This window comes from Python bivittatus, unplaced genomic scaffold (assembly GCF_059951505.1).
Source record: "Python bivittatus isolate LINGU-HERP-01145 unplaced genomic scaffold, Pbiv_v1 ctg000330_np1212, whole genome shotgun sequence".
Taxonomy (NCBI): domain Eukaryota; kingdom Metazoa; phylum Chordata; class Lepidosauria; order Squamata; family Pythonidae; genus Python; species Python bivittatus.
In genome coordinates this window covers 59,739,856-59,763,286 of record NW_028277058.1, presented here as the reverse complement: position 1 = coordinate 59,763,286, position 23,431 = coordinate 59,739,856, and the positions used below count along the sequence as shown (strand labels likewise).

Here is a 23,431-nt window from a genome sequence, read left to right as displayed (position 1 = left end):
AGGAGATTTTTTTTAACATGAAAAGAAAGTGCTTTGCTAGAAGGTTCCCCTCCACCCCCACCCCCTGCCCTACTTGGTTAACTGTAATCATGGCTGGTCCAGCATATTGGAGAAATAGAGACAGCCTCTTCTTCTCTGGGCAGAAGGTCAGAATTAGCATCCAAGGACCACAACCCTCCACTCTCCTCCCATTTTACTAAGGGAATTTGGAGCAAGATCTACAGCGAGCAGCTCACCTGAATCTACACACTGCTTTGTTCGTCCTGTCGTTCAGAAAACCCATACGCTATATTATATTTTTCTCAAAGATTTTCTAATCGGCTGTATGCTTAATAAGGCTAGAGGCACAAGAATTCATAAAGAAGCCCAGACTTGTGTGTTGTGTGTTTTGCACCCTTTGAGGCCATCCACTCTAACCCTTTGTTTAAACACTCCAGCCAAAGGAAGCTCATCTGGGTCATTGGTCCCACTGTCCTACTGCTCTTATGGTTAGGATGGCGTTCCTAACATTCAGCCAGAATCTGTGAAGGAATGGTTGGATGAAGGCCACGCTGGAGGAGATAAGCATTCCCTTAGCCCTCAACAGGAGCGTGGGAAGTTTAAGAAGATGAGACTGGCATCACCCTAAGGAATTCACGGTGTTGTGGCTTGCTGGCTTGGGAACTTGGGTTCAGTCTGGAGAGATTTCTGTCTTGAGGTGGAAGCTAATAAATGCAACAGAACTGTATCTGCACTGTCTCGGGGAGTTCTTTGGGCTGAACCTGACAGAATCTTCCTTACGGCAACTTAAAGCCATGAATCCTTGATCTGATTCTCATCTGGGATGAGAGAGAGAAGAGGTCTTCTATGACATCCTTTCGGGTGTTAGAAGACAGCTTCTCCTCTCAAGGTCATCCATTCCCAGCTCCATCCCTCTTTTCATAGGTTTTAGTTTCCAGTCCCCTGATGTTCCTTTCTGCCCTTCTCTGGACCAGTTTCTCTGAATCCATCTTGAGGGATGATGATCATAACTGGACCCAGCACTTGGGATGGGCTGTGACCTACGCAGAATAATTAATTGTGAATTAATTCATTCTTGCAACATCGAAACTTCTGCTGATGGAGATTAAAACTGCATTTTCCCTTTTTGCAGCCACATCACACTGCTGGCTCTTACTCAGCTTGCAATCCACTGCTACATATAGTAGTATATATGTACACTATGTAGTATATAGTGCATATTTATGCATGGGTATAAACATATAAGTTCTGGTGGCTTTCTGCTGCCCCACTCAGAGGCACATTGTCCCTCATTAAATTCTACTTCTTTTGTTACCTAATATTAATGATGATTTGTGGGTGTGTGCGTCTGTGCATGTGTGTGCGTATGTAATGAAATCTTAGCAGCCAACGCCCAGATAAGAAGAAAATAGCACCCAAATCAAGGGACTATCAGGGAAGAAACCACACCCCAATCAAGACTGGCCTAAGCAAGTGACACATATCTTGGTTGTGTTAGTGATTTGGGTGGTTGTTTCTCGGCTGCTTGTATTTTAACTTTTATCATGTTTGCTATTGTTTTTTTTATTTTATTTTAATTCTGTTCGCCGCCCAGAGTCACTCGTTGGGATAGGCTGCCATATAAATTGGATGAATAGACAGACAGACAGACAGACAGACAGATAGACAACTGCACTCTCCCATGGTGTTTGCAGCTTCTCTGGGTGTGGGCTGCTAGAAAGGATGTGCTCTGGGCTGTTTGTTTCCTACCTTGACTTTTGGTGGTGTTTTTTACATGGTAGGTGCTTGGGGCTTATTTATTTATTTATTTATTTAAAAGGTTTGTGCGGCCGCCCATCTTAAGAACACAACTCTGGGCAGCTCACAACAATCAAAACCAGAAAACAATCAACACTTGGCGCGTCAGCCATCCTTCTTGGATGCAGCCAACATCGCCATCTTCAGGCCCCAATCTTGCCCTATCCCAACACTTGGGGGAACGGCCAACTCTTTATGGCCTTTCAGAAGGCTAAAAGGATGGGGGGCCTGCTGGATCTGAGGGGAAAGGGTCTTCCACAGGACAGGGAAGGCACTGAGAAGGCACACTTTCTAGGTCCCACTAGATGGCAACACTTAAGGCAGTGTTGTCCAAACTTGGCCACTTTAAGATGAGTGGACTGGCTGGGGAATTCTGGGAGTTGAAGTCCATTCATCTTAAAGTGGCCAAGTTTGGACAACACTGCCTTAAGGGAAGGGACCTTTCTCTCTGTTTGTCCATTAATGGTTAATTGGTCAAAATATCAAGCATCCCAGAATTCCCGAGTATTTTTGGATTTGGCTTGGTCAAAAATGTCAGCAGTTTCCCTGTTGAAATTGTAGTTCAGTTTGTGTGTATCAGGAATCATATCTTCTGACCGCCACTTGATGCTGGTGGATGTGTTCTGCCAGTCTTCTGTCTGTCCCACTTAGTGGCTGTCTGACCTGTATATAATAGGTGATATACCTCTATGTTGCTCCCATGTTCTCACTGGCAAGCCTAGTGCATTGCTGTCTTTGGCACACACACATGCACCCAAATCATGTTGATAAGGGCTCATTCCTTTTCTAGGTGCCAGATGGATCTCTGGTGGCTCTGGTGTCCAAGCAAGTTACTGCTTACAATGCAGTCAACAATTTCACCGTCTCGAGGACTTCAGCAAGCAAGTATGGTAAGAGTTTCACATCACGGCACATGAGACAACAGAAGAGGCAAAAGGCAGAGTGAGGACACGCTCCAGCGTGTTCCAGATGGTTAGATGTTCAGAGGGCAGTAACAATCTGGCCAGCCCTGAAGATCAGGAATTACAGGATAACCCATGTGATAAAACATGGCCAAAATATTGGGAAATCATGTATAATACAAAGCGTTCTACTATCCATAATAATGTATACCATCTTTGTAGGGGGTATTATTTTGTATCTGTATTTAAAATATTTCAAGGACCACTCTAAGGGTAGAAGTTTTGGAAAAGGGCTGTGCAGTGCTTCACATTTGGTCTCCAAGATGCTTCCAGTGCACGGGGTACAAAAGTAGGAACTTTAAAGCAGCTGCATCTTTTCCTGAGATCACAGGGTAGTTATGGGTTCCATTAGAAATATATTAACCTAAACTGCAAAATTGCCCTTTCATGGAGCACTTGGAAAGAAGGGGTGTTCATTAAATCTGAATGTCCATTCAAGTCAATTTTCCATTGTATGAATTCATGTTGTTTGTGTAGTTACCCAATATCCTGTAGCAATAACTATGTAAATTTTCTGGGCTGAATTTGGATTTAGAAGACTTTGCCTGCTAAATGGGATGGTGTCTGAACTCAAACTTTGTCCGTTAAATCCAAAATCCGTTACATCAAGATCTGCTAATCTGCTGATCTTGAGATTTTAAACAAAGGTTACAAAACTGACATTAAAGCCAACACACTCCCATCAGTCAAAACACCCCTTCATAATACTAACATCATTCTCCAATAAAAACCTAAACATTTGTCTCTAACTACGCATCTTCATACACCTTTAAGGTAAAATGTGTGCGTTTAGTGACTTTTTAGTAAAATTTTGTTTAAAAAAAAAATTAAGATGAGAACCACATCATGAAATGTGGAACGAGCGTGAAACTCAAAGGGTAACTGTGTTCTGAGGAGTCAAAAAAGTGAAGATAGTGGTTTCAATTGTGTAGCTGAAGCATTGCCTTTTTAATGTGCATTACACCTCAAAAGGAGCTGGGCTTTGGTCAAGCGGCTCTGGTTGCCATCTTGAATTTTTTCGACCAACCCTCTTGGATCTGTGTATTAGTCCAAGAAGTCCTGTCAAAGCCAGTTTGTTTAAAAGTAGAGATCAAATGTTTGTGTTTTCAGAAAACATGATCCGCTACACTGGAAGCCCAGACAGCTTGCGCTCCCGGACGCCCATGATTACGCCTGACCTAGAAAGTGGGGTCAAGATGTGGCATTTAGTGAAGAACCATGAACATGGTGACCAGAAAGAGGGGGACCGAGGGAGCAAGATGGTGTCCGAAATCTATCTAACAAGGCTGTTAGCCACCAAGGTAGGTGAGGCTGGGGAGAAGGGGCTGGACCCCAAAGGGGAAGGTTGAGGGCAGAAAAAATGGGACTGTGTTGGTGTTTTGAGGCTTTAGCACCAGATTCCTCCCTCTTTGAAGGCCGATCGCTCCTCTATCTCACTGCATCAAATCTCAGGTTTATGGCCCAAATATCCATTGATCAGGATTATGTAATGTAGATAAATCTTTATGATTTCCATGAATCATTCTATAAATTTCATCTGTTTTGTATAAATGTGTAAAATGTACATAATTCATGGGAATCATATGAAGACTGCCAGGCACAGTACTCTGAATTCGGTGGCATTGGAAGTCTATTGAATAGAGGGTCATAAAACTGAGGTTTTGCTATAATGATACAATTTACGATCACACAGTCATATTTCATTGTATATGTTCCAAGAGTTATGTCTGTGACTTTGTCTGGAATCAAAAACTAAGCAGGGTCAGTCCTGGGTAGTCCTGGGATAGAAGACCACCAGGGGATCCCTGAGCTTTAGGGTAGATTAGAAACTTGAAAAAAAAATATTAAAAGAAAGCTGGGCAAATAGTGCCACATAGTTGTCAAGAAAACCACATAGTTACCTCCTTGGAGTTAACCAACATTCAAGCTTGGGAGATCTTAATTACTGAGACCTATATATTCTTATTATTTATTTGTCCTTAAAATGTTGATTTTCTTTAAGAGGTTGAATTGACATTGTAGATGATGTAACCTTGCCTTAATTTCTTATCATTTTTATTAGCCAACTTGAATCTATTGGATTGATCTAAATCAGTGTTTTTCACACTTGGCAACTTTAAGATGTGTGGACTTCAAATCCCAGAGTTCCCTGGCTGGGGAATTCTGGGAGTTGAAGCCCACACATCTTAATGTTGCCAAGTGTGAAAAACACTGATTTAAATCCAATGATTGAATAAATGAAGAATGGTGAGATGAACCCCACCATTACTTGGAGGTCCATAAAGAGATACAGTAGGACCCAGGATGGAGAAACTCTTCTGCAGCACCCCTAATTCCAGTGAAAACTGGGTTCCCCTGTGTTAGACTAGGCTAAAATTGGGTTATGGTGCACCATATGGTGGTAACCCTGCTACTCTCTGAGCACGCTGTGTGAACCAGGCCATCAGATGATGATATAAGGTGATTTGCCTATCCTGGCACAGCCTGACTATGAACACAGCAATTGTGTTTGTTTCCCAGGTATCGTAACAGACTGAGTAAGAAAGAGGAGTATCTTCAAACACAAACAATCCACAGATGGGAGATCTCATTACATACTTATCAAATAAGCCAACTCTTAGTGCATCATGCAGATCACTTCATTGACCACCAGGATGCACCACATGACCAGTTTTGTCCTTATTGGGACTTCAAATGCGGGTAGCCAGATGTTATTTGATGGGGTTCAAACCCTCTACTGGGAATTGAATTCATGGACCTTTGCACTTTAGACTTAACTCCCTTCAACTGTGGACTTCAACTCCCAGAATTCCCCATCAGTGTTTCTCAACCTCAGCAACTTTAAGATGTGTGGACCCTCCTAACAGGGGTCTACCCAAAACACTATCCACCAACAGAGGAAAATGACTGGGAGATGGACTTTAGAGGAAGTCAAGGAAGTGCATCTCTGGCCATCCCACCAGCTTCTGTCATTGGAACCACTGTCTTCTTCTCCCTAACAATACAGCTGATTTGGCACATAATTGTGGTCATGAGGTGCCTCCTGGTGGTCAACGTAGCATCTTGGCCTCTTTCCTGCAGCTCTGATAAATTAAAGCCTAATTTTGTGATACCTTTATAACGTAAGCATTCTTCGCCATCTGCAGAACTGCTGCCCCCCCCTTTCCTCATCTGCAAGGGGTTCCTCAGGAGGAGAGCCTTTAGTGGAAGAGGAGGGGGCAGGAGAGAGAGGGGGACTCCCAAGCAGATTGCTTGACAAGGAAATAATCTCTCGGCTGAGGTGTGGAGGGGGTGTGGACCGAGGTTTGGAGGGGGTGGGGCAAGCTTTTGCCTGTCACCGCACACAGTGCTTCAGGGGAGATGATTTGCTTGACAGCTTTATAATTCTCCGCTGTTGACTTTCGGCCAAGGGAATACTGCGAAGGTAGTTTAACACTCAGTGCTTTCCACGTGACTCCCACCTTCCTGTCGCTCACCGCCAACGCTTGGTGATTTATGTAGCATTGATTTTGCTGACACTTTCAAAGTGCCGAATCAGGAAGAGCCAGCCTAAGGCCCATCGTGCGTAGGGAAGGGAAGAGACAAGCGGGAGAGGCAGGCCGTCACTTGTGGGCCTGGCCCCTCTCTCCCTGCTCTGACCTTGCCCTGCCCTTGACGCGAAGTGGCCGTGAATGCCACCTTGCCTGTGGTACCACTTTATTCTGTGTTGTTTTGCAACAACCGAGCAGATGAAATCTGCGGTAGCTTCCTGTGATGGCCTGGTTCACACCACGTGCACAGAGAAGGGCTGAACCACAAACTGCCCAATTCCACTGTAGAGCATTGTGTGAACTCAATCATTTTGCACTAGTGATCTGATTATTTAAGGTGCGGGTGTTAGTCTGTGGAGCCCTACGTTGGGTAAGAATCAGTTATAAAAGTACTTTTCTCATTAACACCCAATGTGTGGAGATCACCTGGGAAGGCCTGTTAACATCCCACCAAACTGATGTGGTTCAAAAGATGGTGGTTTAGGGATGTCCACAAGGAGAGGGCCAAAAAAGGTCACATTGGTGGCCACAGCCATGCAATTGAAATTTCCTTTTACATGTGTAAAAAAGGGGCAGGGCTTCAGTTGCATCATTGTGGCCACCATCTTGACATTTTTGACCCCCATGGACTTCCCTGGGTCAGGACCAGGGTCTTCTTGGTAGTGGGATCCCAAATATAAGTCTCATCCAGAGGGAAGCATAGCTGATGTTCACACTGCTTGTTTTACATGATAACAGAAGACATATGTGTTCACCTCAACATTTGCAGTACGGATAGTCCTCGCTGAGTGACCACAGTTGGGACTGGCAACTCCATCGCTAAGTGATGTGGTCACAAAGTGAAACATCACATGAGCATTACAGACTTCCCATTTGGTTGTTAAGCAAGTCACCATGGGTTGTTAAGCAAGACATCACATGACCGTGACTTGCAATTTCAGTGCCGGTTTCTATGTTGACTCTGCTTGTTGGAAGCTGGTTGTGAAGTGTGCAAATGGTGATCATGTGACTGCAGGATGCAGTGACAGCCATAGATGAGAGGACTGGTCATAAAGTTACTTTTTCAGTGCTGTTGTAACTTCAAACAGTTGCTAAACAGGGCAGTCGTTAAGCGAGGTCTACCTGTATAGCAGCAGTCTAAAGATCTTCAGATTGCTTTTGAAAATGAACTTGATTTAATGGCCATATTCTTCTTGGCTTCTTCTGTGCAGGATGGTTACCTCATGAATTGCTTTACCTAATTGCTTTTGCTGAAGATTTTTCTTTTTCTTCTTCCTTCTTCCTTCTTCCCTCCTTCTTCCTTCTTCCTTCTTTTTCTTTCCACTCTGTTTTGTTGTTGTTTTTTTCAATATACTCTTTCTTGTCTTTCCCCCCCTGATGCCATGTTGCCATCTCTTCCTCGCAGGGCACTTTACAGAAGTTTGTCGACGACCTCTTTGAGACAATCTTCAGCACGGCACATCGTGGCAGTGCACTCCCCCTGGCCATCAAATACATGTTTGACTTCTTGGACGAGCAAGCAGATAAGCACAACATCCACGACCCTCATGTGCGGCACACCTGGAAAAGCAATTGGTGAGTGCTTCTGGAGAATCCGAAACACTTGCCCCGATGTGACGAAAAGGAAGGAAGTTCATCCTAGGGAGTTACAGGCATGTCTTGACTGGATGCATTCCCTTTAAGTCTGAACACTTAAGAGGATGCCATTAAGAAAATCTTCTTAACATTTAAGGAGGTTTTGGAGCCTTCCTGCCCAAGGGAACTGGACCCAGCCAGTGCAGAGCCAAGACATGTCAGTTCCAAAATATATGGCCTCCCTAGTGGCTGACGTGATAGACCTATCGAAGCTCATCCAGTTCTTCTGTGACCACCCTCTGCTGCTGAACTGTAATGTGGTGCAATTAAAGGAAGACAAAAACTATGAAGTTTTAAGTAGGAAAAACTGGGGATATGGGTAGCATTCTGGTCCAAACTTAGGGCTTTGTAGAGAAAGATGCATTTCAGCTGCTATCACTCTCTTGTCCCTGTGTGCGAGCTTCCCAGTGCCTCTGTGTGGCCGCTCTACAACCCAGAAAGAGGGGTGAGATGGGCCATTGGTCTGGTCCAGCCTCAGTGCTCTTCTTCTGTTCTTATATAGGAAGTGGCTAAAAACACCTGACTGCTGATAAGTCGAACTTTCTGTTTCTCTGCTAGGAAGCTCCTGCATTATGCAAAAAGACAACACAATGGAGTTTCAAAATGTGAGCAGATGAGACAAGAAAACTCCACTACCCTTCTTTCTTTTCCCTTTTTTTCCCCTGCCTATCCGGCTAACTGGTAGATTGTCAGAGGAAGGAAGGAAGGAAGGAAGGAAGGAAGGAAGGAAGGAAGGAAGGAAGGAAGGAAGGAAGGAAGGAAGGAAGGAAGGAAGGAAGGAAGGAAGGGAGGGAGGTAGGTAGGTAGGGAGGGAGGGAGGGAGGGGGGAGGGAAAGGAAAGGAAAGGAAAGGAAAGGAAAGGAAAGGAAAGGAAAGGAAAGGAAAGGAAAGGAAAGGAAAGGAAAGGAAAGGAAAAAAGACTTGGTGCTAATGAAACATTAGTATATTATTAATATCATCTGTGGCACTAATTTAAGGCTGATTGAAGCCACATAGGCTAAGCGAGCAGGAGGCTTCTTTAAAAGAGAGGAAAAGAGGTGGGTGTAGCAAGGGGCATTAAAGGAACTGAAAATGGTTTTGAGCAGATTCAATTAATTCCATGTCTGTTTTGTCAACTTCTTTCTTCACAATGGTTTCTTGACTTATCTTCTGTTGCTCGCTGCAAAGGGAACAACACCTAAGGATTCAGGGAAGTAGGAAAGAGAGAATCATGTGGACATTAGTAAAGTAGCCGGGAAATTTCAGACAGGGCCTGGAGTGGAGGTGGGGGATGTTGGATGAAACAAATGGTGGGTGTTGGCACTTGGAAGGAGGGTGGAGATAAATGGCTGAAGGAGAATCCTTTTGAGCAATATTTTTGTCCACTCGGTCAAAACATCTGCCTGGAAGTGATGAAGAAATATCAAAGTGGGGTTCTCTAAGCTGGTGGCCTCCAGATGTGATGGATTCCAAGTTGTGTTACTCCCAGCCAGCATCATGGAAAGCTGGCTTGACATTATAGAAAATAAAGTTCAACACATCAGAGAGGGATGCTAAGCGAGGGAAGGGTGATCTAAATTGTTATGTTAACTGACTATATAATCAAATATGACTCTAATATAATTGGCCTCAACATCTCATCTGAATCTTATTTTCATTCCCAGGAAAATGGGACTGCACATTAGGGTTATCTTTGCATGGGAAAGTGACAAAATGGTTTAGTGCTTAAAATTGCATTTTGCAGTGCATACTTTTGTAATGTTTTGGGTACATTTCTATTTCAATTGAAGCTGCCCCAGAATATGCAGCTGCAAGTGGGAAATGGGGGGTGAAGGGAGGAGAAATGCAAGTGAGTTTTGACTCATGCCTCATCCATGTAATGGTGAGATGGCAAATGAAATTGCAGAGATTAGCCAAGGAGTCCTCAGATCCTGTATAGTTAAATGTGAGATGGGAAGTGCTTTGCTTTGCTTGGATAAGATGCAGCATCAGTGGGTGAGAATTTGCCCCATTTGGTGAAATAAAATCCATTCTGGAGAAAAAAAAAAAAAAATGTCTTCCTTCCATCCTTCTTGTAGCTTACCATTGAGGTTTTGGGTGAACATGATCAAAAACCCACAGTTCGTCTTTGACATTCACAAGAACAGCATCACAGATGCCTGCTTATCGGTGGTAGCACAAACCTTCATGGATTCCTGTTCAACCTCAGAGCACCGTTTGGGCAAAGATTCCCCATCCAATAAGCTGCTTTATGCCAAGGACATCCCCAGCTACAAGAACTGGGTGGAAAGGTATGTCTTGCTCTCTTTTTTTGTAATACAGGAAGTCCTTGACTTACTATCATTCATTTAGCCACTGTTTGAAGTTATGACGGTGCTAAAAAAGTGACTTACGACCGGTCCTCGCACTTATGACTGTTGCAGTGTCCCTGCAGTCACATGATCAAAATTCAGATGCTTGGCAACCAGCATGTATTTACAATGGTTGCAGGGTCCCAGAGTCATGTGATCGCCATTTGCAATCTTCCCAGGGGGCTTCTGACAAGCAAAGTCAATGGGGAACTGTGTGATTCACTTAACGACCACATGATTTGCTTAACCACATGATTCACTTAGCAACTGTGGTGATTCACTTAACAACCATTGCAAAAATGTCATAAAATCGGATGGAGTCGCATGGTGCTTCGCTTCATGACTGCATTGCTTAACAATGAATTTTCTAGTCCCTGTTATGGCCATAAGCTGAAACTACCTGTAGCATCACTGTATAGTTGGACATTGCCAAGAAAGTCACAGGTTCCTACCTCTGTAATAATGAGCTCCAGTTATAGAGGTAGCACGCATATCACGAGGAGGAGAAGAGCAAACCTAGTTGCACATTCTTGCAGGATTGCTGTGAGCCTTCTTGAAGCATCTACCTGTTCATTGTTGGAGACCTCTGAATGGGTCTCTTTCCCTTCTGTTCCTCCTATTTCTTCTTCCCACTCGAGCAGAGAGCAGGGCTGGCCAGAGCACCTTAGCTCAGCATGGTTTTCATGCTGCCAGGCTCTTGAATTAGAAGGATGTTCTAATTAGGCAGCTAGTTTCCAGTTGTGATCTTTTCTCCAAGAGAAAATACCGTTGAAGGAGCGGGAAGAAAGAGGACAGAGCCACAAAGGCAAATGCATCTCTCATCCATTCGTGTCCTTCAAGGCACACAATCAGATCCTACCCTTTGTGTCCTGCTTACCCTCCAGAGATGGGCTGTTGTGCAGTTTACAAGGACTCCATCTGCCATCTCCCCACGTACACCAATGGGTCATGGCAGCATCTTCTTTCTGTCCTCTGACTTTGCCTTTATGTCAGCCCATGAAAAAGACAGGCTTAAGAGGTCCTTAACTGCACCTGTATTAAAATTGGGTTTCTCTCTTTCTTCAAGGGATAAAACATCTTTTAGGTTTTGTCACTCACTACTTTGGAGAGAAGATAGGGGACTGGCAGTCACTGGGAAGAGAGGCAATGGATCCACTGGTAGAGAATAGATGTAGCTCAGGGTTGAACTGTTGGGTTCTTGGTGTTCTCTGAGCTTGGTGGTTTTCCTGCAGACGTTTCATTACCCACCTAGGTAACGTCATCTGTTCATGGGAGAGTGTAGTTCTCTAGGGCAAACTATTATCCATTAACAGCCGGCAAACCCCACTCTCTAACCTGGTAATGAAACATCTGCAGGAAAACCATCAAGTTCAGAGAACACCAAGAACCCAACAAAGGCAATAGAGGCAGGACACCGATCAGGTCAACTTAGGGATTGGTGGGGAGCCCTGTAACTCAAGAGAAAGGAAAGGCCCAATGTTCATTTTGCTGTATGTCTTCACTCATGGTTTCCCATCAGTTTGTCCCTTTAACTATACAGTGTCAGGCCCAGCCCAAGAAGAACGAGGAGACAGTCCAGTACAATATAGTTCCTTTATTTGCTTACACCCTAAAGACAGAATCTCAGCAGACTAAATCTGTGCTAAAGCAACTAGGCCAGGGTTCCTCAACCTTGGCGACTTGAAGATGTGTGGACTTCAACTCCCAGAATTCCCCAGCCAGCCATGCTGGCTGGGGAATTCTGGGAGTTGAAGTCCACACATCTTCAAGTCACCAAGGTTGAGGAACCCTGAACTAGTGGATATACCCTGTGAGACTCTAGGGAGGGGCTAGTCTAAACCTATTCTTCTTCCCACGGTCTTGCTGTGGGCTGAGAAAACGCTTCCCCTGTGCCCTCTCCTGGAATGTTCCCCCTCCCTCCTGAAAGCCTTGATCCTCCATGCCGGTATCCTCCTCGCCCATGCCTTCCATTACAACAGTGACTCACAGAACTGGGTGTTTTCCATGAAGTATGCATTTCGGCTTAAACGCAACCTTGAGATACGCAATTTGGTCTGGATTTCATGTAAAGCGTACTTCCATTATGCGTTTTGGTGCGGTATCATTGAGCCGGGATTGATATTGCAAAATTTGGAGAAGTAAGAAGCCCCCCAGTGACTCCAAGCTGATCTGAGTCTTGATCCTGGAAGTGGGAATCTGAATCAAGGTTTTTCAAAGGCGTTCTGCAGAACCTTGCGGTTCCCTGATCTTGATAGGTTTCCATGAGAGGCCAAGGGCCAAAACAGAAAATTCACTTCAGTGCAGCCAATTTTCTATCACAAGAGCTTTGTCTCTTGGTCACAGGTTCCACGTTTTTTTTTTTTTTTTAGCTAACAGGTTCCACAGCTGAAAAAATGTGAAAATCCCTGATCTAATCTCTCTTTCTGGTTGCACTCCTCACATCTGCCTTGCAATTTCTCAAAAGTCTTCTTCCTCTGCAAAAGAGTTTTCTGTTTTTCCATTTTATTCTGAAGGGCCCTTGAGAATTCCTTTCCAATTTCTCTGGGTGATGATTTTGACTTTAACTCTGTTGCTGGAGCTGGCCGTGAAGGACACCCCCACCCCCATATGTTCCTCTGGAAAAGATACAGCCACATCTTTTCAACCCTCTGAAGTCCCCCAGCTGATAAAGCCCATGGGAGAAGTTCCCTTGGGCTTTGCTTTGAGAAGGGAAGTGTGGAAAGCAGGAGATGTGTTGAAAGGCAGGACCTTCAGACCCACACATATTCTGGGGCCAATTCATAATTAAATACATCCAAGAACACTGCACTATGCTATTAGCGTCTCACCAGAATTCTTTCCTCCTCTTGACTCTGAAAACAAATTCAGTGAAAAGTCCAAACCACGTGGTTTTCCATGACATTACCCTGGAGGAGCAACAGAATTCTCCTGGATGGAGATCAGAGAAGACAACCTGACCCTCAAAATGCTGGGAGATGCAATGAGTGCGGGTCACCTGCATCCTAGCAGATGACGCAGCCTGAATCTGCAAACTGCTGTGAACCTTTTCTGCCTCTTTCCCAGGGCTTGTAAAGCAGCTAGAGTTTTCCTCTCGTCCTTAAGAAGAACTCTGGTGCAGCGTGAAATCTAGGGCATAATTAAGCTAGGTACCTCCTGAGCCACCTTTGGGTTGCTAAGAAACCGCCTTGGTGGAAGCGGAGGTCTCCGGCCGGTCCTAAAAATAATGATCCGGTCAAACGGGAGCGCTGCGGTGGCTGAGCTAAGAAGAATGGCCTTTAATTTGGCCCACCGGGCAGAAGTCTTCAGTCGGCTTGGGCCGCTCCTCCTGACAAATGAGCTCCACCCGGGCTTGAAGGAGGAACAGGCTGCGCTGCCTGCGAGCTGGAAAGAGATGCGGTGTTTCTCTCGCCACGGAGCAAAGTGGAGGGCAGCTTCCGCGATTTAGCCTGTGCCGAACTGCCAGGCAGAGCGTCGCTCCAGCCGTCGGGAAAATCAGCGAAAAGGCGCTGCCCAGCACTCAAGCGCGTTAATCCGCACTGTTTGTGGTGTCGCGCCGCTTCGCATTGCCTTGCTAAGGGGGCTCAGATGGTGGCTCTGCCTGCGTAATTGAAGCTCCGCCCCGTTTTACATGGGCGATGCACGTGGAAAAGGGGGCAGGCTTCACACGTGCAGGTGGGGCCACCATGTTGATCTCTTGGACCCCTCTCCCTGGATGCCCCTGAGTGCGTTGTGTTGCTTTATTTTATTTTATTTCATTTTATATTATTTTATTTTATTTTATTTCTTTCCTTTTCTTTTTTCTTTTTTCTTTTTTCTTTTCTTTTTTATTATATTTTCTTTTCTTTTCTTTTATTTCTTTTCTTTTCTTTTTTCTTTTTTCTTTTCTTTTCTTTTTTCTTTTCTTTTATTTCTTTTATTTTATTTTATTTTTTATTTTATTTTATTTTATTTTATTTTATTTTATTTCATTTTATTATTTTATTATTTTATTTATTTTATTTTATTTTTTATTTTATTTTATTTTATTTTATTTTTATTTATTTTATTTTATTTTATTTTTATTTTTTATTTCATTTTATTATTTTATTTATTTTATTTTTATTTTATTTTATTTTTTATTTTATTTTTTATTTCATTTTTATTTCATTTTATTATTTTACTTTATTTTATTATTTTATTTATTTTATTTATTTTTATATTTTATATTTTATTTTATTTTTCAAACACCATGCTAAACAAGGATAGTTGCAAAGCTCCCAGCGCCATTCATACAAGACGCTCAGCTTGGCAAATTTTAACTTTGATTCTTGGATGTTGTTGGGGGTTTTCTGTGGCTCAGTGAGACATCGGTACCCAGCCTGTTTGGTTAGTCTAAGGTCCAGGGTTGTTGTGCTGACCCAAGAAGCGGGTTAACTCAGTAGCCAGCTTAAGTATGTTGTATGGATGTTGCCAGTGTAATAAACTCTGAAGAGAAATTCCTTGGTGGAGGTGTGGACCTGCCCAAGTTGCTTTGGCACGTTTCCCAAGGATGAGGTCCTCTAGATCAGTGTTTCTCAACCTCAGCAGCTTGAAGACGTGTGAACTTCAACTCCCAGAATTCCCCAGCCAGCCAATATTTATTCTTGTTTTTACTTTAAACTGCCCAGAGTCACTCCCTGGACTAAATCTGAAATATAAATAAAATATTACAATGATACCTTTAACTATCTTAGATCCTTGGGATGGATCCAATAGTAAGTAGTAGTAGTAGTAGTACTGCTACTACTACTACTAATAATAATAATAATAATACACACTTTCCATCTCCATTGCAGTATTATATTTCTAATTATAACTGATTGGCATGTATAAGAAAGATGAGCTCATCCTCTTGTTTTCCTTTTCCAGCCCTTTCCTCACTGGGGCCAACTTTTTTTGAACCTAAGAGGGGAAAAAAGTGGGTGTGTTAATTCTATCTCTTGTTGGCTTTCAGAGCAATAAATATACCCAAAAATGTAGTTAGAAGATAACAGGATTAAAGCCAGCATAGCTACAACTTAATCTGCCAGTAGATACCATGGTCAGCTCCTGGTGAAAGTTCTAAGTGAGAGAGAAAGGGTTCCCAGACCCATCTTCAGCTTCTCTGTTATTCCAAAATAATAAGCCAAGTCATTCTAAGGAGGTCAAATGTGTCTTCAACTATCCTTTATTCATTGGCCAAGTAATGCTGTAGCTTTTGTCAGAGAAACTGAGATGCAGAGTTATCCGTAACTTTTTGGATTCAGAAGAACCCCATTTACCACTTAAGCTTCACCTAAGAGTCACTGGAACTGGACCATTTCTTCTCCACCACTAAAGTCCACTTTAGTGTTGCTGTTGCCATTTTGAGCTTGGAATACTGTAAGCTTTGGAAGTATTCAACAAGGTCCCAAAGCCATGGAAGAGAACAGACCTTTGGAGAGCGACCAGCTCATCAAGATGCAGGGACAAAGCTAGGAGAGGAAGAAGTAGTTGACCTTTAGTTATATCAAAGGCTTCCACATCTGCAACTCTCCTTAGAAATTCATCAAAGCTGCTTAATAACATTTGTCACAAGCAATAAAACATTTCCACACAGCAAGGAAATCACAAAAGCCTGGCATGCAAGGAAGGGGGAGGAGAAAATGGAACTGAAGAGGCCAAAGGCTGCCATTCAGTTTACTGATAATGTAAAGACCTTGTAGCAGATGCCTGGATTGATAATGGCTTCTAGAATTGGATCATAGAACAAATCAATCCAGAGTTCTTCTTGAGGTCCAAATAACCAGGTTCAAATTATCATATTTTGGACACATTATGCAAAGATCCAGCTCCCTTGAGAAGCTTATAATGCAGGGAAAGATGGAAGGAAAAAAAGAACAGGATGACCAGCAGCAAGGTGGATGGACTCAGTTAATGTGATGATGAGTGCACTTTTGGAAGACTTGGGCCAGTCAGGGCCAGATCACGTGGAGAAGGTCCATCTGTAGGGTCACTAACATTCAACACTGATGTGATGGTACATAATCAATCAATATGAAGACCCAGCTCTCTTGAGGTCTATAATGCTGGGAAAGGTGGAAGGAAAGAGAAGAATAGGACATTCAGCAGCAAGGTGCATACATTTGTTTGTAGTGGTGATGAGTGTTCATTGGAAGTCTTGAAGGGCCAGGTTGGGCACAGAAAGTTCCGGAGAAAGTCTACTTATGTGGCTACTAAGAGTTGACACCAACTGGATGGCCCATAATCATAATCAATGAAGTTGGCAATGGGAGGGGACTTTTTTATTTTTATTGATCATATTTGTATAGCCGCCCATCTCACAAGAGAGTGACTCTGGGTGGCATACAACGTTCAGTTAAAAAGAACCAATACATACATATAAAACAATCATTAAAACTATAAAAGCTATAAAAAACACAAAACAGGAGAGGATGATGTTATTAGGCATGAATAAATTCAGGGAGCGTCTTCAAGGCGTCAGCCATCCCCAGGTCACTTGTATCTTTCTTTGCCCCACACAAGGACGCACAGCCCCCATCCTACCCTAGCCAGAGGGCATCCAAAGTGCAACCAGTGCTGCTTCCGTCCTATACCCAGGCCTGAATCCTGACTGGAAGGGATCCAGATAATCCGCTTTGTCCAAGGTCCCCTGAAACTGCTGCACCACCACCTTGTCAATCACCTTCCCCAAAAAGGGGAGGTTAGATACTGGGTGAAAATTGTCCAGCATAGTGGAGTCCAACAAGGGCTTCTCGAGGAGGGGTGAACCTAGGCCTCCTTAAGAGATGAAGGAACCCCCACTCAAAGAAAAATTCGCCACCGCTAGAACCTCTCCCAAGCTGGGAGGGGCATGGATCTAGAGAGCAGGTGGCTGAGCTCTCAGCCCCAAGGACTCTGTCCACTTCCTCAGGTCCAACAGGTTCAAACCATTCTCAGATAACCGGGCAAGACTCCACCCTAGGCATCTCCACCACGCCTGCAGCAAAGCCAGCGTCCAACTGCAAACGAATCCGAGCGATTTTGTCCAACAGATGCTGAGCAAATTCCTCCACATGCAAGAGGTTCTCCGAGCCCCCCTTACCCAGGAGGGCTTGTGTCACCCAAAACAGGCTATCTGCAGATGCAATAAGAGCAGAGGAGTAATCACCCTTCGCCCCCCCCCTTACCACCACTAGGTAGGCCTTAATAGCAGCTCTGACCCATGCTCGGTCAAGTTCATCCCTTGTCGAGCACCAGTGATGCTCTAGACGTCTCTTCTCTTGCTTCATCTCCCTCAACTCTTCCGTAAACCATGGGGAATCCCAGGATCCCAGGGAGGGGAGAGGTCACACAGGCGTGATCCGATCCAAGGCCTCAGCCGCCCCCTTATTCCAAGCGGCAACCAAGGCTTCAGATGGACTGTGCAGCAGACCAGCAGAAACAACCCTCAGCTCCCTCTGGAACCCATCCGGGTCCATTAGTTGCCGGGGGCTTTTTGCCCTTTGCTTGTTCCTGGTACTTCCTCCTCCCCTGTGCCTAGCTCCCTAAGTGTCAGGCCTAGCCCAAGGAACTCCAAGAGACCATGTAAATTCAGTCCAGCTATGTTTATTAGCTACAACCTCTAGCAAGAATCTTCCCAGACTGAAACCCCAGTTCCCAAAGTCAGCCAGTCACAACAGTGTGAATTCCTCAGGGAGGTGTCAGTCTCATCCTCTTGTTCTTCCCACGTTGTTCTGGCGAGCTAAGAAAATGTTTATCTCCCTGAGCCTGGCCTTCATAATTCCACTCCATCACATCAAGCCTTCTACCCATTCAGACAGGCAAGGAGAGAAAGAAAAGTAAACAAGCATGTAAAAAATAATAATAATTGTCTCCAGCTCTTACTTTACATTGGCAGAGTCATGCAACCTTCCTTCCTTCCTTCCTTCCTTCCTTCCTGGGAAAGAATATTGAAGTTGTTTTCTTCAGCCTTTTGAACAAATTTAGGCATTCCTATTCTCCTATCCAGAATACAAGCTAAAATCCCATTTCCATATTCCAGGAAATGTTTTCCTACTCTAAAACACTTTCCTTACATTCCTTAATCACGAACATTTATTTATTTATTTATTTATTTTGCAGAATTAAATTCTGATGCACATTGTTTGCTTGTTTGCATGGCTGTATATAATATCAGTATATTTCTTTCCTTTACGACAACTTGCAGTCCCTAAAAATGGGATTAAGGCCTGAAAGACAGGTACAAATAACAGAAATTGGAACAAAACATTCATCGTCTATTTTAAAAGAAGAAACAAAGGAAAAAGTCAAGATAGACAGATGCTTTGAAGGAAAAGGGCACCAGAAACAGGAAGGCTGAATTTGGGATGCTTGAGGAGAATTAGATATAAAAGAACCTGCAATGAATTCCTTGGGGAGTAAATCACATTTTCAGTGGAATAGATATTAGGATTAAATCAAGCTCCTGGTTGTCTTTCCTTGATCAAAATGTTGCAAAAAATCTCCACAAAGAATAATCCAAACATCATCTCAAAAAAGGATGCTGTTGTAAATTCAAAGAATACATGCTGGAATGAAATAGCAACTTGGGGAGTAAAGTGGACAGGATATTTTCTAATTCTCACACCCCCTGGAAAAGGGGGAGGCAAAGAGTTTTTGTCCAACTTGGAACGCAGTGGAAAAAGAGGGCCATAATCAGATCATAAAACTAAATTCAGGAAAGCTAATTTCTCTCATTGGCTTGAGTGAGGTCATCCCATATTTGTTACAGAAGACGCTTGCTTTTGAAAAATCATCCCTTGCTCCTTGTACTAGTTCTGTTTTACTATCCAATATTTTTCTCTCTCTCTGCAAGTGAATTATAGTGTTCTTTTGGATTTATCACATGACTTCTCTTGAGCTGGAGATGGCTTCTACTTTAAGGTAGAACCTCAAGGTAGGACCCTCCGCTAGGGAAATTCATGACTCCAATCTTCTCCTCCATACTTTTCTCTTCAATGCAAAGTCCTTCCTTCTCATGTCAGACTAAGCTGGTATAATAGAGGTATGGGCTAAAATGTCCAACACTGAGATCCTTAGCAGCTTGGGCATCTGCCACATTGTCTTCTGCTAGATGAATTTCAGTCAGTGGACAAATCCAATATCAAGCTGGCGTATCAAGGCCCTATCATAACCCAGTGGAGCCTCTGATGAAGAGCTTGGTGCCCCCTGCACCTGAATGGTGGCACCGTGGCATAATTATGTCACTCCTATAATTGCCATCTTCTGTCTGCAACACATGGTCTCATTACAAGCGTTTCACATGCTAAATGATTATTAACGAGCTTTGTAACTAGCAGCAGCAGCAACAACAACAAAAGTCGCTCACAAGACAATTAGCTCCATGCCACAGCAAAAACCTGGACCACCCTGGAAGATTACAGCACTGAAAGGCGATAATCATTAATGAAGTTTTGCATTTTGATGAGCTGTCAAACAATGGGTGAGAAAGGAAAATGAAGGCAAGATTTCCTCTTACTCCACACAGGCGCACATGTGCACTTATGCACAGGCAGCCTTTTGGACCGTCTTGCGCATGAAACTGCTTGCAGAGTTGCCACGCCTGTACGGTGCCTTTGCCATCTGAATGGTCTTTCTGCATGCAATATTCTTATTTGTCTATTTGTTTATTAAATTTGGATACCACCATTGTCTGCTCAGACCCCTCCCCCAGCAGTCAACAATAGCACACATGAACCACACATGTCCACAGTTAGAAGAGTAAATTAAATTAAGGTAGATGAAGTAAAGAAAATAAAATTAAAAATTAAGGTTCGGTAACTCAAACTCCTTGTCAGCTTTACCAGGTAGACCAGATAGAAAGCACAACCAGATGAGCTAATTCTACATTATTGTAAGGCTACATTAACAGAATCTTGCAAGTCTGAAAGCACAATTCTCCTGCCATCATCTTTACAGCCGGAGAAACTAGGGAGGGTCCCTTCTGAGCCTCTTTCTCCTCCCATTATGCAGCTGTGGACTAGGCCCTCTCTTATCTGACTGTTCCCTAGGCAGCATCACTTCGCCCAGTCTCCCAAGGTCTTTCTTGCATCCCAAAAGTAATATCCAAAATCCAGACAAGCCAAACACAGATATAGCATTTTCCTCCAGAGATGCTCTCCAGAAGAGATGTTTCCAGCCACTTCCAAAAGGCAATCAAAGGGGAGACTAGTCTGACCACAGAGGTCAGGTTCAGAATGGTGAAAAGCAGCTCCCCATAACTTTGGAAGGGGAAAACATTTACCACTGGGAAGAGCTCATTGGATGGGTCAATCAGTTCTGGATGGAGAGGCAGGTAGGCCAAAATGTGATCTTAGTACAGATCCATATAAAGATATGTCTGTTGAGGATGAGTGTCTGAAAACGCATATTGGTTTTGTTTTTTAAATAATGTCAGCTGATGCAGAAATAAGGGGATTCTGAAGGATGGAAAATTGAGACCATGGGTGAACTTGGAGTGGTCCGATTCACCCATTATTTCCAGTCGCCAATCAGGGGAGACAGTAGAACATGAGCTAGACCTAACTCTTTGCCATCCCAAAGGGTCTAAAGGCATTGCTGCAAATAAATGGAGACCAGGTTTGGCTTTTCATGAACCCAACATCCCCCCACCCCTTGTCAACATCTACATGCAACTGCTGGGTGAGGTCATCTGCCGCTCAGAGCCACTGAAAGTCAGGCAGTATACAAGTGTGTGTGTGTCTGCACACGTGTGTGTGAATGAATGAATGAATGAATGAATGAATGAATGAATGAATGAATGAATGAATGAATGAATGAATGAATGAATGAATATCAGGTTGAGAAAGAGCCTGGTACATGTCAGGGGAGCAATCTGGAGGCCATGGAAGTCTGCAGACACCATGTTCCTGACCCATGGCTGCAGAGAGAGGTGAGCAAAGGCCTTGGAGGAAAGCAAAGTCGATCCAAGTCCCAGGGTTGTGCCAATATTCTCTAAGAGAAAGATGTTCCAGGTCTTGTATGGAGCCCACCATTAGGAGTCCTTGTGAACCAGAGGAGTCAATTAGACAAATGCAGGGAATAGATCTGTCAGAGGCACCCAGTGTCCTCAAGCCTCCTTCCTAGGGAAACATGATGGGTCCAGAGTAATAGAGGTATCTCCGAGCCTCTGACAGGAACAGGCACCAAGAGCCAGCTCTTTGCAAATTAATCTGTCATGCCATCCCAGACGGCATTCAAGGTTGATATTGGAAGAACTTCACAAGGGCTGTCTCTTTCTGGCTGTCACCCAGGACATAAGAGCACCTGAGTTATGACAGGAGAGGGAAGGAGGGAGAGAGAAAGAGAGCAGGGATGCAGCCGAAACAGAAATACCAAACGTGCTTTCCTTGCAGCATGCCTGGGCAAGCGTCCCTAAATGCCCCTTCTTCTAACCTGTGGATCACTACAGTTTGCACCCTGACGATTGATAACATGACCTCATTTGGTCAACAGGCTTAACAGGGTTCCTAAATTAACTAATTTTCTGGGTTCAGGTAGTCCATAGAACTATCAGCTCTCCAAACAGGCTGGATTTGTACAACCACCACAACAAATTAACCAAGAGTAACATGAACCAAGTTTGCCATGTTGTATGAATGCAACTGTGAGGTCAAACTCAGGTGGGCAGCATTGCTCCTTGGCCATTAATTTTATTTTCTTGGTTTGTTTTCCAATAAATGCTCCAAATGAAGCCGACCTTGAGCGGGAACACACCACTCTCATCTTTGTAAATTCAGATGAAAAGCAAAACAATGAGTGTAACAGTATAAACCCTAACTTTGTATCTATTGGGCAGTGGCTTAATGGATGTGCTTTGTTTATTGGTTGCTTTAATGGTTTAATAATTTTGCTGTCAATTATTTCAGGATTTTTTTTTTAAAAAAAGTGGGATACAAAATAATGGTTGGCAGTGTTTGAAGTTGAGGAGGAAGAGGAGGAGGAAGAGGAAAGGAGGAGGAAGGAGTAGAAGAGGAATGGAGAAGGAAGAAGAGGAGGAAGAAGAGGGGGAGGAAGGAAGAAGAGGGGGAGGAACAAGGAGGGGGAGGAGGAAGGAGAGGGGGAGGGGGAGGAGCTGCTGCTACACCTTAAGTAACCACCATTTTGTGGCACAGATCATGAAATCTGTAGGCCCCCAAGGCGACTTTTACATAGTTTACAGTACCAAGCTGAAGCTTACGCAAATGCTGTCCCCTCAACCTTGAGTGGAAGAAGAAAGAATCAGAAAACTTTGCACAATCCCGCCTTCTCTGTGTGTCCCTACCCTGTCTTTGGGGCATCACAGCTCCAGCTACTGCAATCATTCCCCCAAATTTGCTCCTGGCTACCAAAGGGGCCTATCTGTGCTGCAGGGTCACTCTCCCTCCCTTCACGCCCTGGCCTTTGTGACTCCATGGTGTCCAAGTTTGCAAAATAACCAGGTCAGGTGAAGACTTAGCAACTCTGTACAACGTATTAAGCCTGGGTCATTTTGATCTTGGTTCCCTTTTTTGCGATTTGAGTGTTGTGCAAACCCAGCCTGTTGGACACGTTTATGGCTCAGTATATTGTGTGAACCCAGAAAATGGGTTAATCTTCTAAGTTAAACGGTTGTGTGAATGCATCCCACCAGCCTCCTTAAGAGGAAGCCTTCTCCAATGGCACTTTGCCTTCCTGCCCGGATCAAGGAAAAGTAGGCTGAAAAAATGGAACTTGCAATGCAGACGGGGTTGGAAAAGACACCCTGTATTGGAAGAGACATTCTTGCTCGGTGGAGCTGTTGCTGAAAAGTATCAATCTTTAGGTGCCCTTTTGACAGTTTCCTATCCAACCTTCCTCTGCTTCTGGACAGATCGTGCTTTCAGCAACTGCTTTTTGATTTGGTCCTTTATTCTAAAACGACATTGGAGTGAAGGATGGGGGAAGTCTCCCAGCAGAGGCCAACCGAACATTTTGCAACATCACACCAGCTTTGCACCTTGCAGCAAGGATCCATGGCCAGCTAGCTCTACCCTGCCTGCTGTCTGAAAGATGGTTAGATGTTATTGTTGTCTGTTGCTACAGGCTGCAAACCCCCCCCCCACCACCACCACCACCTTATCAGACAGGAGCTGGGAATTTGGCAGGTTTTCAAGCTCCCTACTGCCAGCACTGTGCAAAAGGCAGGAAAGAAACCAGGTTT

At 44.0% G+C, this 23,431-nt stretch overlaps 1 protein-coding gene across 1 annotated transcript in view; it reads left to right on the top strand.

Moving 5' to 3' along the window:
* The window catches only part of PLXNA4 (plexin A4), a 529,822-nt gene that overhangs the window by 490,871 nt on the left and 15,520 nt on the right, over positions 1-23,431 (top strand). The window contains exons 27-30 of the mRNA XM_088141425.1: positions 2,588-2,687; positions 3,870-4,060; positions 7,695-7,864; positions 9,982-10,194. Coding sequence (XP_087997551.1) covers positions 2,588-2,687; positions 3,870-4,060; positions 7,695-7,864; positions 9,982-10,194 — 674 coding nt within the window. The remainder of the gene's footprint in view (positions 1-2,587; positions 2,688-3,869; positions 4,061-7,694; positions 7,865-9,981; positions 10,195-23,431) is intronic.